The following is an 18976-nucleotide window of genomic DNA, read 5'->3' as shown; positions in this document are numbered from 1 at the left end:
TGCCACCCGGCTGTGCCACCCCCTTGGAGGCGACAGCAAGAACAATAATAACAACCCCCCCCCAAAAAAAAAATATCCTAACAGACGTGTTGTCTGGGACGGGAGAATTGCAAAAACAATCTCCACCCCATCACTGAGTGAGTGTGTGTGTGCACAGAGGAGAGGGAGTGTGAGGAGGGGGGAGAGAGGGAACGAGACAGACAGAGGGGAGGGAAGAAGGGAGGAGGGAGTCCAAGCTCTGAGAAACATCACTCCATCTCTCTCACTCCACAGGAGCTGAGCAAGGAGCAGGACCATGTTTGACAACACGCAGTACCCCTATAACTGCTTTAATTATGATGGGGACGATTATCCTACCTGTAGTTCTGACGAAGAGAAAAAATTCACCAGACCGGCGTACAGGTAAGATGAAGTTTTTCCAAGTCCTCCTATCTCCGGGGAGGTTTCTGAGCTCTGGGATGGTGGGATCACAGCTCTCAGGGGATCGTGGGACCTCTCCTCAGGTGTGTGCAGTGGGTCTGGTCCTGGTGCAGGCACCACAGCGGGCAGATTTCCCCCCTCTCCACATTCGAGGTGTTCATGATTTGTTTCCTCCCATGAGGGCTCACAGCAACTCTGACGTGCCCTTGAGCCTCCAGGTCTCGGACTATCTCCAACCTCCAGGACCCCTGGGAGAAGGGGAATTAATGTGCTATGTGCCAAAGGGTGAATCAGTTGCAGTCATCCCAATTTGATGGGAAGAGGCTCAGTATAGATGTTCACAGGGACATCCAAGGTCCTTTCTACGAGCAGGAAAGGTCTCCAGTGACAGTGTCTCCGAGCCTGGTCTGTCTCCCTGCAGCCTTCCTGCTCAGGGAAACTTTTCAGATAGAGCCTGAGAGGTGTGTGATCTTTCTGCAATCCTTCTGTATCCGAGCCCCTTGCACTGAGTGCCAGGGCAGACAGGCTGGTTGGGATTCAAGTGCCTGGCAGTAACACCTCTGTGTCACCTGGGGTCTCATGGAGGACAGGCAGTGACCATGCTCAGGGCTTCTCCCTGGGACACCTCAGGTCAGGGTGCAGTTCCACTGGGAGAACTTTTGGAAGGAAGATATAGGCACACATGTATCCATGTGGTCCTAAAAACTGAGTCTGTGAGCAGGGCAATGGTGTAACAGCAAGTTTTCCTTTTTTCAGCTACATTGCCTTAATTGCAATGGCCATCCAGCAAAGTCCTTCAAATAAAGTCACCCTCTCTGGCATTTATGACTTTATAATGAAGAAATTTCCTTACTACAGATCAAATCAAAGAGCCTGGCAGAACTCCATCCGACATAACTTATCCCTTAACAGTTGTTTTGTAAAGGTAAGATCAGTAACTGTGTATTTACATACACTCTGTGCATGGCTAAAAAAATACATGCAGCAATAATCTCATACCTAAGAAAGGAGGGAAACAAACAGCTGAGCTGCAAATCACTTAAAATCTCTCTGAGTTGTCAGTTCCTGAGATAAGGAGTATATCCTTGTGTGATGTGTGCAAATAGATAACAAATTGAAGAGGATGGAGTTTACATCTTACTCGTATAATAACAGAGAATAGGCTTAAAGTCTTGTCATATGTGTTTACACCGTTCTTGAATGTAAATGAATGCAGATGCTAAGCAGCAGCATCTGTAACACATACAAATACTGAACTGCCTTTAAATAAATACAGGTTCCCAGAACAGAAGGGAATGAGAAGGGGAAAGGAAACTATTGGAGCTTTGCAACAGGATGCGAATCCATGCTGGATCTCTTTGAAAATGGGAATTACAGGCGAAGACGGAGGAGGAGGAACATGAAAAGGGAACACAAGGAGCAGAGACCAAACAGAGTGAAAAGTCCTTCATCCCCCAGTATCTCTTCTATGGACTCTGCTTTGAACAACATTTCCTCTTCTGAAAGTAAACATGAAAGAATTGAATCGGGCCCAAAACTTCTGGAGCCTTGTGGGTTTGCTCCAAACAGCACGACCAACAGGCAGAGCCTAAACAATTCCTCCTTAGCAAAATCGGATTCTGAAATTAAGTTTAGCATCGATTACATCCTTTCAGCCCCTGACCCTTTGCCTGTCCTGAGATCTCAATATAACGTGCAAGAAAATAAATATCATCTACTGGAGGCTCAGCATATTAATCTCCAGTTCTGGACAATGTGATGTTATTTATTTGTGGTAACAAAGTCTGAGTTGCAGTTTGTTCAGCAGCCTCGTGTCACTGAAAATGAGCCGCCTGCCTCCTCGGTTTCCTCCCAAGCAGTACTCACAAAGGGTTACTGACTCACCAGCTGATGCTCTGTCTATACCCAAAGAACTTTGCTAAGATTAAAGCATAAATAACAGTTACCAATATCGGTTTTCACTACATTGAAATTTATGAAATTCCAGCTTTATTTTCTAAACTGTCTTGGACATCATTTAACACGACAAAGAATTTCCTTTCTTGAGCAGAATCCGACAGAGAACAGACTTGCTTATCACCCGTTGCTTTATTAAAGACAAAGTGAATTTGATCCCACTCTCAGTGGTGGAAATTAGGATTAACTCCACTGAAGTATATAGGTCAGAACTTAAGCTGATCTAAAATCGTGTAATTCTGTCGACTTACACTGACTGGGAATGGGGAGGGGCAGTAATTTGTTTTCTTAAAAGGAATCACTGAAAATCACTCTGTCTTCCCTTATTTTTTTTTTTGACATCATGTTTCAAACTGTTTTGCAGCTTTAATTCAAAATTCATTAGAAAATGTAGTTATTAATAAGTGTTTAAAATATACTTTTGTTTCTGTTCAGGGCAGAATTGTTTAAATTGTTGGAGTTGTATTCAAAATTCCAAGAGAGCTAATTGCAAGTCTGCTGAACTCTGGTAGACTTTGACAGGTAACGTGACAGAGGCATAGAGCCTCTTAATGCCTTGGTTAAAAAAAAAAAGCCCCACTATCCCCTTGTACTACCAGAAATCTTCTTGAGCTGCTGCAGAAAAGTCCTTGACCATATTTCATTTAGCAAGTGTGAAGGGAGACCCAGCTTTGCATGAAGCTGTATCCAGTGTTGAGCAAAGCTAAAATTCCACCTACCTGCTTTGAGACAAGTTGAATATTCCTATTAAATAGATTTTTATTGATCCTTCTTGCAAGCAATTACCAAAGTGGTGCTTGATATGATTTCAGCAAAGCTGGTGAGATTTATAATTTCCAGATATCAATGTTAGCTCATGAGCTCCATTTCTAAGAAAGCTGTTTCATTACCCTTTACATGCAGTGGGAGATATTGGAACAGAACCTGATGGACAATGATGAACTGTAATGAGCATTTAGGAACTTGCTTTTATACAACTTGTTCCCAATGAACTGTTTCCCAGAACCTAATGATAGCTTTAGTAAAGGCTCCACAAAATCTTGGCTTTAACTTGGCTACTATAGTCTTTACCTACTGCAGATAAAAGAAAAAAAAGGACAAGGATTCTGATGGTTTTAAGCAATTAAATACAGAGAGAAAAAATTATCTTTACAACATGAACTAAAGATAAATGAAGGTATATAAGATTCAGCAAAATTGTGCTAGAGCTATGCTCAGGCATGACTTGAATTTTTATGCAGAAGCTTTGACATTTCACTAAGTTATTTTACATTGTGTCTAATATATACTGTACATTTATACCATATATTCTTATATATTGTTATTGAGAAACGGAGCAATATCACTGCACTTATATGTTGTAAAAATGCATGATGTATGTTGTCATGATGCTGAAACTCCTGCCATATACTTAAAATTTACCATCAGTGGTATTTCACACTGATTGGTAATAAAAGCTCATTTTTTTGAAAACTGTAAAACTTGTTATCTTCAGGCATTTGCACAGCATGCAAAAAGTCTTTGCTTCTTCTTCAGAAAAGAGAAAATGGAAAATCATATCAGTTACATCACTGCATGTCTTCCAAACTTTGAAGGGATGATTTCTTGAGACTAAATTCCGCCTTCAAATGGGAGCTTTCAATTCTCTGTGAATCAATGGTTATTCTGGGCGATTTTCTGAAAGCAAAATTCGTCTCATTAGACCTGATTGATCTGCTGTTTACACTGATGTTAGAAAAAGTAGAAAACCTCCAGGGTGATGGGACAGATGGATTCTCATTTGAAGAGGGACAAGAATTTGCTCCTTTAGTATTTATGCTCAGTAGAAAATAGGTGTGGGAAGAGCATGTTCTCATTTAGTGCTCCAATGTGTGCATGTCCTCATGTGTGGGTTGGTACCTGTGCCCCTCTAGGATCCTGCCTGCAGCTGTGTATTCGTGCTTTATACCCAGATGATTTTCCTGATTGTTTTAAACATGGCAATGCTGCTGTTGGGCTGATAGTTCTAGTACACATCCTGCACTGTACTTGAAATACATATTTTCTGCTGTGAAATGTGCAGTTATGGCTGTTACTATGTGTTCTTGGTTAATGCTGTTAGCAAAAGGCACCCCAATGACAGCAAAAGTTCCTCCTAAGCATCACCATAGCCAGTGCTCACAGTGGGCTGCTGAGACCAGTGGAGATACAGTTATGGATACTAAGCAATGTAGGATTAATATATTAGGAAAGGCAGAAATACACCCAAGTGGATTTACAGCAGAGATCTGAAACCATTTGCAGTAAGATGAATTAATATTCACAAATAGCCATGTCCTTTGCTCACAGTAAAGTGCCTGCTAGGAGAGACTGTCATACTTGAGTTTCCCTAACATATAATCAAACAAATTTGTGTACAAATAGGTGTTAACATTTGTTTTGCAAAGGATATCAATCATATTTCAAAAAATGAAGGGACATATTTCAATTTACCCAGTATATTATATTCTGACAACTCCAGAAAGGTTTCCAGCTCCTAAAGTGAATGGCATTTAATATAGAACAACATAACAGGGGTGAGGGCTAGATGTGACCTTATTCAAATGTCGTAGCCATTACAAAGCCATTCCCAATGTAATTATAATTAAATACTTTATGCCTTTCTTGCAAATCCTCTGATCGATCATTGATATTAACATTAATATTGTATTACCCCCGAGCAAATGTCTCCCACACAAGTGTTATGGATCACCAGGTTTCCATTAACAAAGTTGTGAGCTATTGCCGTGTGCTGGTCGTGGATAAATTTACGTAAATTACTTTTTCTCAGGGAAGAGGGGAAAAAGTCTGGGTTTCTTTCTTTTATCCCTGCACTTTGAGTCCAGAGCTATTTCTTCAGCTCCATCACAGCCTGTCAGCCACTTACATAAAGCCATAATGAAAGAAAAAAAAAAATCTTACAGGAACATCCCTCTTTGCCCTGTGTTAGAGCAGGTGAATGTTCTCCCGATGTAGCTGGTTTGGCACTGGGATTAAAAGCTGAGCTGAAGCCACGGCTGAGCAGAGCACGGCTCTGCACCCACCAAGAACATCAGCAGGCTGGGCAGGTTGGGCAGGCTGGGCACAGCAGCCAGAGCAAGGAAAGGTTTTGGTGTTTGGCTCAATTCCTCATCTCAAGGGGTCTTCCTGACTGCGGAGACAGACCCAGAATGAGCCATGGATTTTCTGAACCCAAAAGAGCTGCTTCACTTGGGGGCTGACACCGACTGTCCCAGGCCTGGGATGAGGCAGGAGGAGGAGAGGGAGAGCAGCTTGTCCCTGCTGGGCTGGGGGCATGGTGGGGCCTTTTGACCTCTCCCTTTAGGATCATAAATACCTTTGCAAAGGAAAGATGAAAGGTTTCTTTCTGGGGAGAGGCAAGGCTTGGCCTCACTGAGGGACCCTGGAGGGGGGTTGTTTATTTATCCTTTTAAAGGAAGGCTTCCCGTGATAAAATAAATATTTTGATGGAGCCACACCAGGCTATTATGCAGCAATTTCACCCCTAATGATTTAATTTCTTAGGCTTTTGCCATTGGTGTCAGAGAAGTGGTTTTTGAACAGCAAAATGATGATCAGCCTCAGAATGAAATTCAAAGTACTTGGACAAGGATGCAGCACTTTTTCTTTCACACAAACAGTGAAGAGAGGCCAGATAACCCCTAAGGTAGGCCAGTTGTTGACCTCACTTACAGGGACCTGTCCCTCAGCAGAACCTCTTGTGCATTATGGGAGCATTAATGCAGATTAGGATAGCTGAAAACAAACCTTTTCTTTGTCAGTAAAGCTAAGTTCCCCTATTTTTCTGCCAGTCAGATAGATCTTATTAGTTGAGACCCATTAACTCCTCGTATAAAGAGAAGCTGTGCTCAAGGAGCATTTGAAGGTCAAGCCACATTGGAGAGGTGGTTCTCCCCATGCCTTTGCTTTGTTGTGCTCCATTTCATTGCCTGAGCTGCCACAACCTTCCTCAGCCATGCAGCAGGTTGGTCCTCAGCTCCCTTGCTCCCTCAAAATCGAATCAAGATTTTTACCCTGTCTTCTGGTCACAGAAAGTACCACTTACCTGTTCAGGTCCAAATCCTATGTGTCCTTTCCACTCTCTACCAACAGAGAGGACACACTGAGAGGAGGGAAAGGGGTTTGGAGGGACAAGCCTTGGGGAAAACAAGCTCTGCTACATATCTTCCAGTCATACAGAGCTGGTTGGGACCCTGCTAATGGTACAGCACAAGGGCCCTTGGGGTTGTGTGTCAAGTCTCTGTACTGTAAATCCAGGGCAGCAATTGCCTGTGTCCCACCACACTCAAGCTCAGGGAAAACAAGGAACCTTGTCCACATGCCCCTGAGCAGACAGGGCTTTAACCTTCAGCTCTGGCAGTGTAACACAAATCCCTGTCTGTGACTAGATCCCGAAGAAATCCTGCACAGTTCATTCCAGCTGGCCTCTCCCCTCTTTGTCTCCTCTGGGGTATGTTCTCCTCCCCGCTGTGTGGGTGTAAATCCTTGCAAATCCATTAACTTTGGTATAATTACCTTTGGAATTGACATAGCACGTGTGAAACGGACCTTTGCATATTATACCCAACATCTCTACTCACACACTCTGCCAACCTGTGCCAGCACCTCATCTCCCAGATGGAATTCTCAGAGCAACAAATGGTCCTGCCTCTTTATTTTGCATCCAGCTTTTAATTGCTTTCTCCAGAACATGAGTACCATGTGCACTGCACAAAGAACCTAGTACATGCCCTCTGTGTCTGTTTTAATGGAAATGTCTTTCTTTTTGCACTTAGGGTCATTAAATTAAAGAACAGGGTAGGTCCAAGTCCTATGGAACTTGCACTGGAATTTTTTTACCCGGAGAGCTAACATAAAATAACAAAGTGAGTTGTGCTCCCTCCCACCCTGGCTACAGCAGTTGGAGGCAAATCCAACTGTGAGAATTTTGCCTGAGAAAGAACTGCCGGATTTCTCCCACTGTGAAATCCAGCTGTTAATTCAAACAGAAGGGATGGACCTGACCAGATAGGCCAACTGGCTTGTTTCCATCCTAAAGTCCATTGTGTTCCACAAGTTCCTAAATTTATGGTCATGAAGGTCTTCCAAGCCCTGTAATGAAGTATGGCATGCAATGTTTTTGTTATGGAATGTGTGTGCTGCAAAGGAAAAAGAAGGTTTGAATTTATCTTTCAAATGAAGATTCTGGAATCTCTCAGGATAAACAAGCTAAATTAGGAATCAAAATACACCATGTTTCTCACCATAACTATGAAACTGAAAATAGCACTTGCAGAGCACTGACAGAGAAGAAAACTAGAAGTTGCAGTGAGTCCAACCAAGTTTCTTTTTGTCGTGGGCGTTTCTCTGTGGGTTCATTGTCACTCTGTAGCAGGGTTTGCAGTGAACCCTGCTAGGAGAGCAACAGGAGCACCCTTTCATCTTTTGGGGGTGGTTGTTCTGCCAGAGTATTTCAGAAAAAATTTTGCACTGCAAAATTGAGCTGCTGGTCCCCATAATCAGCATTTACATTGGGCACATACTGCCTTGTGTTGCTTTGAGCAAGTTGAAGGTAAGATACAGGAGCGCTCTTTGACTTGTCAGCCCTTGTGGTGCAGCTCAGGGCAGCTCTCTTATGCTACAGCTACACAGACTAACTGTTCTCACAAAAGCTGCTCCTTCTTAGGCCTTTATTGGAGACATGATGAAGAATTAATAGGCTTGGAAGTTTGTTCAGTTTTCATGCTGATATCAGTAGTTCTAATTAAAAAAAAAAAAAAAAACAACCAAAACTTCGGCTTCCTGAAATTTGCACAGCTAAAGAACACTACTCTGTCCCACAGTCAGTAAAACCTTTTGTCAGCACTAGTACTGGCCTTACACCCCCATCTATGTGGATCCAACTGTCCCCTGAAGCTGCAGTTTCCATAGCTGCTAATGGTGAAACACTGTCATGTTTTCCTTGTCCAGGAAAAAAAATAGGAGAGAATCAACTTCCCTCTTGGGCCCAAAGGCTCCACTGACCATTAACCATCTGTCCCAGGCAAGATCTGCTCTAGCTGAAAATCCTTTTGGAGAATTCATGCCACAGATATTTATTCCTACAACAAAATTGCTCCCCATCTTCCCCTCTTTGCCTTGAGGCTTTACACTGTGCTGGTATTGACTGCATCCAGCATCCTCTGCTGCCATCCCCTCCTTCCAGCATGGCCTCTCTGAGACTGGGGAAGAGAAGCAGCACTTTCCATAAAAGTGAATGTGGAAAATAACAGGTGCAATGAGCTGTGCTCCATGATTAATCTGTCTCAAGCTTTTCAGAGGCTGAGAGCTATATGAGCAATTATCAAACCCTGGGAGGCACTTCAGCACTAATCAGCCCATAACATTTTTCTGCATTGAAGCATCTGGGACTGGCTACATGGCTTGAATCCTGACTCTCATGAAATGAATGAGAGTTTTGCCACTGGGTTCAAGGGATCAAAACTTCATCTTCTATTGCCAGGACCCGAGATTAATCAGATTAAAGGCCATGTGGACTGCAGAGAAAATTAAATACCTTCTAGCAGTTACTTGGTGTCTTCTCAAGACAAAATAGCAGCTTGTTTCCACAGGTTTCTTTGGCTCTGTCTTTCCGACAGACAAAATACTTCCTGAATTCAATGGGAAATGTGCCCAAATAGGGGATAAGTTCCCCAAAGCCCAAGGGCTGAACACAGCAGAACCAGATGTTGGCATCTGGGGTGAGATTCCCGGTGCAAAGATGTTTGTGTGTTCTTTGAGAGCACCTCTGCTCTGGGGCTGGTGTACACACTCAAATAAACAATTCACACTAAGCTAATATCCAGACTTGGGATCTCAAATTTTCTTTCAACAGGAAACTGTCCCAAGATCTGCTACAGTTTGGCAAAGGGATGACACTGTGTTACTTTCTATTTTGTTTTGCTGTTGTTGAAATTACAGGAAAATAAATATTCTCAAGATGATACATTGTGTATCCCTAATAAATACCAGGGGCATTTAATATAAACTATGGACACATGGTTTGCTTTGTTGTTCTAAGTAACCATTTCCTTTTAACCAAATGAAAAGCCAGTTGTGCTGTGATGCTGCAGATTATAAATTAGCAGCTCTCATATGGTTTTGTGCAATTGTTTCTTGAAGAGCTTTAGGCTACTTCAGACAAAAATTTCAAATAAAATGTGAATTCATTGAACTGTAACTTGTGGTATTAGATTTATAATAAACAAAGGTAGGTCACATAATCATGTCATGGAAAACAACATTTTAAAATTCAAGCAGCAACATTTTAATCCGTTTTAGTTTCTGATCCTGAAATCAAGGGGAAGCTTGGCTCTTTCTGCTTCCCAGTGCATGAAACCGAGACAAGCCCAGCCCGGCTGGAGAGCACACAGCCAGGAGTGCACTTCCAGACAGGTTTGCTGGGGGTGGGAGAAGACAGATTTCTTATCAACCAGAGGAAAAACGACCCAAAGGCAGGAGCAGCCTGTTCCCATGGCAGACCAGGAGGGGTGGGTCAGGCAGAGAGAGGAGGGGGGGCCTGATTCGGTCCTTCTTGCATGGGCTGGTCCTCACCCATGCTGGGGGGAGCAGCTGGGGAAAAGCTGAAGTCAAGGAAGCTGCAGTGGGAAGACAAGGAGCCCCCAAGGGCAGAAGACTGCTGTGGGAAGCTGCCTGATTTCCAACCTCAGCTACAGGAAAGCCTGATGTCGAAGTATCTATCCTCTGCTGATACACACTTACCTTGACGAGGTATTTTCTAGAAAAGGTCCCACTTGCCTTTAAGGGAACCTCGTATCTGGGATTGGAAACACATTTTTTCCACAGGCATGGTCTCCTGTGTTGTTTTATAAAGGCACTTAGGACAATCTCTGCAACCCGGGACACGTGCACCTCAAGGACCATCCCATAGCGTGGTCCCAGGCAATCTCGGCTCCCAGCACCCTGTTCTCTCCCCTGTCCCTTCGCTTCAGGTGACAGCAGAAGGAATACAGGGCTACTGGGGAAGATGTGAAGGAGCAGACTACCTCATCTCTGAAGACCCCCACCTAATTCATGCCTGGGTCTGAGACTCTCAGAGAAAAATTTTAGCAAAATTTTGCCTGGTTGAAAACAGTGTGGGATCTTCTCATGAGACATCTGCTGCCCACGTGCTGAACAGCCCATGCACAGTCCCAGACTTTGCTGGGTGCCACCAGCATGTCCACCCACTGCCAGAGGAGGTTCTGTAACAAAGCACTCCCACCTGAAACACTCCCTATATGACAGATGTTTGTTTGAGAGGAGGCTCAGTTCTTATTTAGTGGATATTTTCTAAGTAAAAATGAATAACCCTGTCAGGTCTGGGCTGCAGCATCATAAAGCTGTAGCTCGCTACTCAACAACAGATAGGGAGAAAAATTAATATATTTGAATGTGTAGGAACTTTTTTCTTTACTTCTAAGCCTGCCTGAATCTGAATTACTTATACCATAACAAAAACAGAGGCTGAATTTGGAAAGTAAAGACAATACTTGAGCTCCAAACCCGACTGAAATTCTTTTCCTGTAAGGAACTATTAGCAAGTGAGTTTTCTGTGTCCTGGCTCTACAGCCATGTGGGCATGTGCACAGCACATATGAAATTGATATATCTGCCTTAATTCAGGGTTGCAATTACTGGAGCTAAAGTCTAAAATTTTTCCAACCACCAAACTCAGCAGCTAAATGACTGTACAGCTACTGACATTGATTATCAGGCTTCCTGTTTCCTCGCTTGTGACCCAGTAATATTGACATACAGTACAAGGAAATTGCAATCAGAACTACTAGTAGCAATAGCTGGAGGCAGTTGCAAAAGAAGTATTGCTGGTGGTGGCACATGGGCTCCTATATTAGATTTAACCATACTCTGATTATAATGCACTCGTTCAACAGAGCAGGAAATTCTATTTTTCTTTTTTAAATCACAGCCAAAAAAACATTTTTGTTTGTTTCTATGTTTCATCCTTTTCTCTGGAATAGCCTAAATAGAAAACCTTGTGGCCTTAGAGATTGTCTATTTTGCCTCAACATGGGCAACGCCTTGGGGCAAGTCATGTTATATCTCTGTGTCTCCCCAAAGCAGCAGAAAGAATTCACCTTTGCAAGGCATTTTGTTAGAAACATGCTATATCAACAAGCTGATGTTATTGACCGTCTACATTCTCTTCATTTGCTGTCACCTTTCCTGTCTCTGCTTTAATCTTCTCTATTGCTTGAACATTTTGTCCATCCTGCCCCTGACCAGTTGCCACAGATCAGTTTTGCACAGGGCTGAGTTGTGCCTGAATGTGTAAACTCAGCTCTCTGACTCTCATGTGACTCCAGGAGCAGGAAGTTTAAGAAACATAAAAAAGTGGAAAGAGAACTGGGATCAGGTTGCAAGGCTTGGAAATGTTTTTACTTTTAAAAAATAATCTTCTTGTTCCTTGTTTTCAAGCTGAGTTAAAGCAAACCTATGTCTCCAGCTAAATGAAAGAAACTTCCCATGACATATTAACTCGCCCTGCCACCTACTTCAGCAAACATTGTGCCATTACAGCAGGTCAAAGCATTTTACAGCCTTTTCTTTCAAAAAAATGCCCACAAAAAAACCTTCTACTGGCAGTAAAAATGAGCAGAGCACCTGTAATTTCAAGAGGAATCTCTGGCACTGGCAAAAATAGTATTGCAGAGAGTTATTGAACCACTTTCTTCACAGGATCTCTATAATGCCAAGATATTTGTTCATATCCAAGGAATCCATTCAGGAGCTTAAAATAATTTTGCCATAGTGAATGCTCCATGGATGCAAAATCTCCTGGAGAATCCAGCTTTGCTCTTCTGGTGATATTCCCAACCCTATTCCGAATAGGGGTAGAATACAGTATCACACTTACACATGCTCTACAAGAAGAGAGCTTTGATTTTGCCTTCAGAGAAGTTTCCCGGGCCAACTCAGCTCATTACATTTGCTGCAAACTCAGCCTTGGTGCCATCCTGAAGTAATGATCCATGGCCATCCATTACGCAGGGGCTGAGAAAAAGTGGATTGTCATGGATCGTGGCTTCCTGACAGGCCAACCTTTTCAGAGGAAAAGTTCAGCAGAAGTGGCAAAGTTGTTTGGGTTGCTGGGGGGTTTTTTGAGATTAAAAAAAAAATCTTTTCCTAATGAGCTCTGCCCTCCTCTGTCCTTCAGGAGCCCCTGGGACTTTGCACGTATGACTAAGCCACGGCAAAAACTACCCGTGAGTGTGGATAAAACAGATAAATCTGCATTGTAATTGCAGACACCCTCCACCTGCAACTGCTGCTGAAGGTGTAAGGCAGCATCTGTTGGGGCCACTATAAACAGTAACAAGGATGCAGCGTAGGACTTTCTATCTCTTTGCAATGCCAGATGTTTGTAATTCAAACAAAAGCTTAGCTCTAATGAACCCTGACTCTTAAGGCTCGGAAACCTTCTGTGAAACTTAAGAAAAATGAATATTTAAGAGAGTGAGGAAGCAGACGTGCCAAAATACTATGAAAGTGACTTTTCTCGCTGAACTTTTTCTTCCTCCAAATGGGACAGAGTGGAAATTTCACTGCTACCATGAGGTGCCTAGGGTTAGGGTTGGGGTTAAAAAAAAGAGGGGTAAGGTTAGGGTTAAAAACAAGACAAGTTTAGAAGAGTTGTACAAAGGTAACCTGTCAATTTTACGCTGATTTTCTCAAAGCTGTTAGTCTTGGTCCGTCTTTCATCATGTAGAAGTGGAAGATGAGTGTATCTGGCAATTGGTCAAGCCTATCCCACCTTCTCCATGGCTTATGTAGAGCCAGATTGTGTTATGCTTAGCCAGGTGCTAATCTCTTTCTGCTTGCAATACAAAAGCTAATGGGAATTTCATGTTGATTAAATGTATGTAAAATGATGCTTGAAATGAAAAGTCCCCAGTAAACTGACTTGTCATCACTAAAATCTGTTTAAGTTGCATAATGTTTCTTGTTAAAATAATTAGTCTTCCATCAGAGTAATTCAGGGGTTATTTTAAGGCAGTCTTATGCTTTATTCAAGAAAACTTTTGTGTTTGAATTATTTCCACAAAGTGGTGCAGATAATTGCTTAATGCTTTGTCATTCTAATACATAATCCCTCAGCATCTGAACAGTTTGAATGGGAGCAGGACTTGGCAAAGGTACCTGTACATTTTTTTCCCAATATTTTATATTCTCTCTCCAAAGAGAGAACATCTCAGACAATGAGGAGTGCAAACTTTCTATTTTTTTGCCTGCAAATTGATCTTGAAATAAAATTTATTCCTCTGGCTGCCACTTTGGGACTGCTTTCACGTCACTTTGGGTTTAATACATTACCTTTTAGCCAGATTTGACCCCAGTCAATAGGTGCACCTTGGTTTCCTGAGATAAATAACTTGACTAGCAGCATCGGGACCCAAGACTCATTTGTCCTTCATAAAGGTTTGTTTTATTTGTTTAAATATTAGCATCCACCAGCTGTGCAAAATAGACCTTTTTCATTAGTTGTTTGATCATGGTGGGAAAAGCTATTAATTTAGTCAATTCCCTGCAATGAACTGTGGGGTTGCTACCAAACCACAAACTGATGAAAACAATAAATGCTAGACTGTATTAACTGTAAAGGTTAATCCATAAATCAAAGGGAAATGTCAGATGCCTTTTAACATTGATTGAGATGTAATTTGGTGTTGGTAGTGATATGTTTGTTACATATATTCACAAATGCACTCAATTCCTGTTACGAGTCCAGATCTTTGTAACTTAAAACAAATTAAGTAGTTTGCTTTATTTACATAACCATATAAAGATTGATTACCTTATCTTGTTCAAGTTACAATAAAACAGCATTACTAAAATAAGTGAACATTAATATCCAGATCTTTTTCCAGGGTACATTTGACTTGGTATAAAAATGAATATGTTCTTGTTTTTCCTGAAAGTATGCCATTACCTTAAATATGTTTAAGGTGGTTACTCCTTTTAATTTTTGGGTTTGACTCATGTTTTTCAAATTAGAGCATAAGTATTAGCCTTTGTATAAATGTGCTCAGAACTGTAGAACATATTTTCTAGATTAGGGATACTTCATATTTAAATATATAACATGAAACAACAAATATAAGGAGGAAATGCCGCAAATTAGATCAGAATGGAATACAGTAACTAATGCCAGAACAGCAAGAAAAAGATCATTACAGTCACTCCTGGAAGTGTTTCTCTCCTCTTCATGCAAGAAATGTGAGGCCAGGGAATTCTTCACTGGTGAAACTGAAAATCAGGTCACCAGACCTCAGAATATAAACAAATAAAACCAACTTTTCTTGTTTTATCTATCCAAGGAAATTGCCAAAGAAAGTCCTGAAGAACCAGGCTCCGATTAGCCAAAAAATGGGAGCTACTGAGCTTTTTTGCAAGTTGTCACTTGGGTGGGCAGGGTGCTGAGGCTGCTAAGGCTGGGAGCACTCTACACTTCCAAACACTGCAGACTCTTTGGCTCAATCTTTATGTCGTATTTCTTTCTTAGAGAGAATCACAAACAGTTTGGTGCAACAGGGTAATTGCTGCAAGAAGTCCATGGGAGTCGTATTTTAAAGGCAGTCAGGTAGATCACAGTCATTTTCTGCTGCTTAATTTAGCAGAGCCAACAGTGGGAATGTTTTCACTCAGATTCCTGAAGGGCATTGATCCAAACAGGTATCCAGATGCTTCTAGTGAGACTAAGACATGCAAGGGCACAAGGCTCAGTCCATTTAAAAATGTCCCAGAAGTTTTTCGTGCTGCAGTAACGGGACCCTTCGGAGCTCAGCAGTGGGAGAGTACATCAGCAGTGGAGATGGGCCAGGCAGCACCTTCCCATGTGGATAAACCAGTTAACTCTTTATAGCTTTAACCTCAGAGTCACTGCCTGATCAACATTAAAAAGGACATTTTTCTGTCTGTCTCTCTGTTTGTGCACACCTACTATGACGAGAGAAAACACATTCCTTACTTATCTAGTTTTCATATTTGCTTTCAAATGCCTCACGCCTGTAATGAGACATTTCAGCAATGTTTCAGTTACCTCCAACAGATCTTGGCCCACATGTGAAATTTTAGGAGGGACATTCCAGGACACACGTTAATCATAGCATTATGGAATCATAGAATTACTTGGACTGGATGGGACCTTAAAGATCCTCTTGTTCCAACCCCCTGCCATGGACAGGTAACGTTCCACTAGACCAGTTTGCTCAAAGCCCCATCCAGGCGGGCCTTGAACACTTCCAGGGATGGGGTACCCACAGCATCTCTAGACAACCTGTTCCAGTGCCTCACCACCCTTACAGAGAAGAATGTCTTCCTTGTATCCAGTCTAAATCTACCCTCTTTCAGTTTAAATCCATTCTCTCTTGTCCTGTCACTCCATGCCCTTGTAAAAAGTCCCTCTCCAGTTCTCTTGTAGTCCCTTTAGGCACTGGAAGGCTGAATCACTCTCTGCAGCTCCTGCTGTCCTTTGCAGCCTGGTGCACAGGTCCTGCTGGACACAGCTTAGACACCTAGATTAGGGGGCAGCAAAGAAAGGTAACATCCTGTAGCTCAGCTTGCTGCATTTTCTGCTTCTGCCCTCTCATGGCAGCTCCTCCCATGGAGCTCATGGAGGCTGAAAAGGCTGGGGAGAAGGCAAAGAGCACAGGGACAGAGGGTGCTGTGCTCTGGCATCATGCTGTGGCTCTGCAAGCAGAGTGGGAGATCCATATGGTGCTGGCATTCACTAAGCCCTGGGGACAGCCTGCTGTGCTTGTCTAAATTAGGTCCTTAGAGGAAGGCAGGGAAGGAAAGATGAACAAGGAGATTAAGACCACCCTGACCTCCAGCCAGCTCCCACGGCTCTGTGTTTAGTCCTCAGAAGCAAGCAGAAAAATGTCTTTGTAATCTGAAGCAATGCAGTCAAACATGAGCCCCAGATCGACTGCAGGAAGGCATTCTGGTAAACATTGCCACGTATGTGGCTGAGAAGAGCAAATCTCTAGGCTAACATACATCCCACTCTCTGTCCACACACTGTCTGGGGCTTTCTTTCGTTATTGACTCTTTCTCTTAATATAAGATTACCAATTCACAGATTTTTCAGATAGATTTGCCTTATTTATATACAGTGCTATAATCAAATGCTCAATCCTCCTCACCTTCAAGGATGGAAATATAATGAGTGTATAATGAGCTACTCCACAGCCACAAGTTCCTATGCCTTTTAAACTAGCTTCAACAATTCTGAAATCTTCAGCACAGATGAGAGGAGCCCTGCTGATTCACATGGCTATTGTCTCTGGAAATAAATGAGAATCATATTAATATTCACAATGTCATTCACTTGTATGCTAATTAGAAGGATTGCAAAATAAACTACAAAGACAAGCACAAAAAGATGTATGGCTAGAGTAAATATCAAGGACATGAATAATAAAGTGTTGGATGGAGAGGGACCTCTGAAACCACCAACTTTTGGGAATTTTTCCTACCATCCTACAGATGAAATAGAGAGGGCAGCTGTCTCACCAGTAATCATGGCCATGCACTTTTCCTGTGGGCCAGAACAAATGGCAAGGATGATACAAACAGGGCTAGAAAGTCTGCAGAGGTTGAGGTGCCCTTGTAAGTGGAGAGAGGATTGCCCTGCTGGGCACTGAGCTGCATCTCTACCCCATGCTGATGAGTTTGACTGGCCACAGGCAGGTGTTACCAGACTTTCACAGCAGCCAGGTCATGGTGAAAATTCTCTCCTGCTCCACCTTCAGGAGAAAACCTAAAGTTTACTGAAGACCTTCCTTTCCTTGCCAGCCAAGAAGTCCTCAGAGAAGCCTCTCAGCAGCTCCTTGGGTGAAATGCAGTTTTCCAGCTAAGGGAAGCTATATGACTCAAGGTATTTAATATACAATTCAGTCAGATGGGTTTTAAAAGCTCTTGAGTTCATCTGTATCTTAACTGGCCCAGGGTCTTATCCCTTAAGCCCTGTCTAGCCTCATAGAGAATTTCCAAAATCTGCTATTTAGTGGGGGGGTGGAAAATCCAACTCAGTGTGGTTTTGGGCCTCTCCTTGTCAGGATACACACCCAGTCTCACCTGCTGTGATGTGCTCATCAGTGCAACCTGGCTAAGGCAGCAGCCCTGAAGTCCCTGAGCAGAGCTGAGGAATATAAATAGGGGACAGTTGTCACATTTGGTTACAGGAGGGCAGCACAGAGGAAGGCTGCCTGCAGCAAGAGCAGCCAGGCTGAGACAAACTCTCCCATTGTTTGGGGTCATCTGGTTTACAAACTGTTTCACATGAGAAAATTAGATTATGAAAACCAACTTCTTTGGAGTATTTTTTTTTTTAATCCAGCATTAGAAGGATGGAAATAATCGTAAATCTGGAAGCAATCACACACACATCACTTAGAAATGCTCTGCCTCAGTGCAAGGGAAACAGAATACATCAGTGCTGATTGGCCTGGGGTATCTCTCCCCCCCCCACCAAGCCCATGTCCCAGACAAGTTAAATGTTTCATTAATTAGGCGCTAACTATGGTTAAAATTAGGAGAGCTGCAAGGATGTCTCCTCCTCCTTCAGACTAATCCTCTGATTAAAAGCAGGGCCCCCAGTTTGGGCTCTCAGGGTCACTTCTGGTTTGCGTTTGCTGAGTTTGGGGTTTGCATCAGCCTGGTGGGGTTTGTGGGGCAGAAAGGGATTTGGGAGTGGTGCAAAGAAAGACAGCACTGCAGCTGGGAAAAATCTAGGTTCAAGGGTGCATCTTTTCCCCTTGGAGAGTCTGGAAGCTCCTTACTCTTCCCAAGCTCTCGACTGGGATTTTGACTTCATGCAAAAATGACTGCTTTGCAGGACCATTCACCTAAAAGGATCAGCATGGGGAGAAATCCCATTTTCTTTTCAAGAAGCAGAGAGATCTCCTCCATCTATCCATCCAAAGTGCTGTCAGACTGTGATTTTAATCACAAAACAGTGGTTTTGGCAAGTCGTTCTGTCAAGAAACAAAAGTAAACCTGGCCATTGAAGGCGAGCAGTGAGGGAAGCACACCAGAAAAGAAAACAATGGGGACATTCTGTAGTAACCACAAAAGCCTAAGTTTTCTGCCATATTCTGTTTTTCATAAATATTGGCCTCACTTTAGTGTAGAGCAGCCAAGAGCTGCTTGTATGAATGCAGCCTCCCTAACCAAGAGCTTTAATCAACTATAAATAAAGTTGCCATGACAGACAATAACAAATATAAATTAACAGTGTTAAGGTACATCCTGGCACCTTTCAACAAACTAGAAAATCAGGAAAGGCTGCTAAAAGACAGATGCTTCCAGAGAAGAAACCACTATCTCTTTAGGTGTAGTGAGCAACATTTGGGGGACAACCAGGGGAAGGATGGAGAGTTTCTTGCCTTAGTGCATCCAACACTTCAAGAACCAAACCCCAAAACTGATTAAAATACCTGTAATTTTGCTCAAACCCTTCCTCCCAGATCAACATCTCCTCATTTTGGGTTTTCTCCATTCACAGTTCAACTTCTGAGAA

The 18976-nt window shown here is 42.7% G+C and overlaps 1 protein-coding gene across 2 annotated transcripts; it reads left to right on the top strand.

Annotated features, from left to right (window-relative positions):
- The first annotated feature begins 213 nt into the window (after positions 1-213).
- On the top strand, positions 214-3462 carry LOC113967678 (forkhead box protein L1-like). 2 transcript variants are annotated; one of them, XM_027683457.1, is made up of 3 exons: positions 214-402; positions 1279-1345; positions 1697-3462. In XM_027683457.1, the coding sequence occupies exons 1-3, from the start codon at positions 296-298 to the stop codon at positions 2177-2179; spliced, it is 657 nt and encodes a 218-aa protein (XP_027539258.1). In that variant the 5' UTR covers positions 214-295; the 3' UTR covers positions 2180-3462. The 2 variants fall into 2 exon arrangements, with proteins under 2 accessions (XP_027539258.1, XP_027539257.1); XM_027683456.1 differs by having other exon boundaries at positions 1177-1345.
- Positions 3463-18976: the final 15514 nt, after the last annotated feature.

This window comes from Neopelma chrysocephalum, unplaced genomic scaffold (assembly GCF_003984885.1).
Source record: "Neopelma chrysocephalum unplaced genomic scaffold, ASM398488v2 Primary Assembly neopelma1_65, whole genome shotgun sequence".
NCBI classification, from domain to species: Eukaryota; Metazoa; Chordata; class Aves; order Passeriformes; family Pipridae; genus Neopelma; species Neopelma chrysocephalum.
This window is presented reverse-complemented; position numbering and strand designations above follow the sequence as displayed.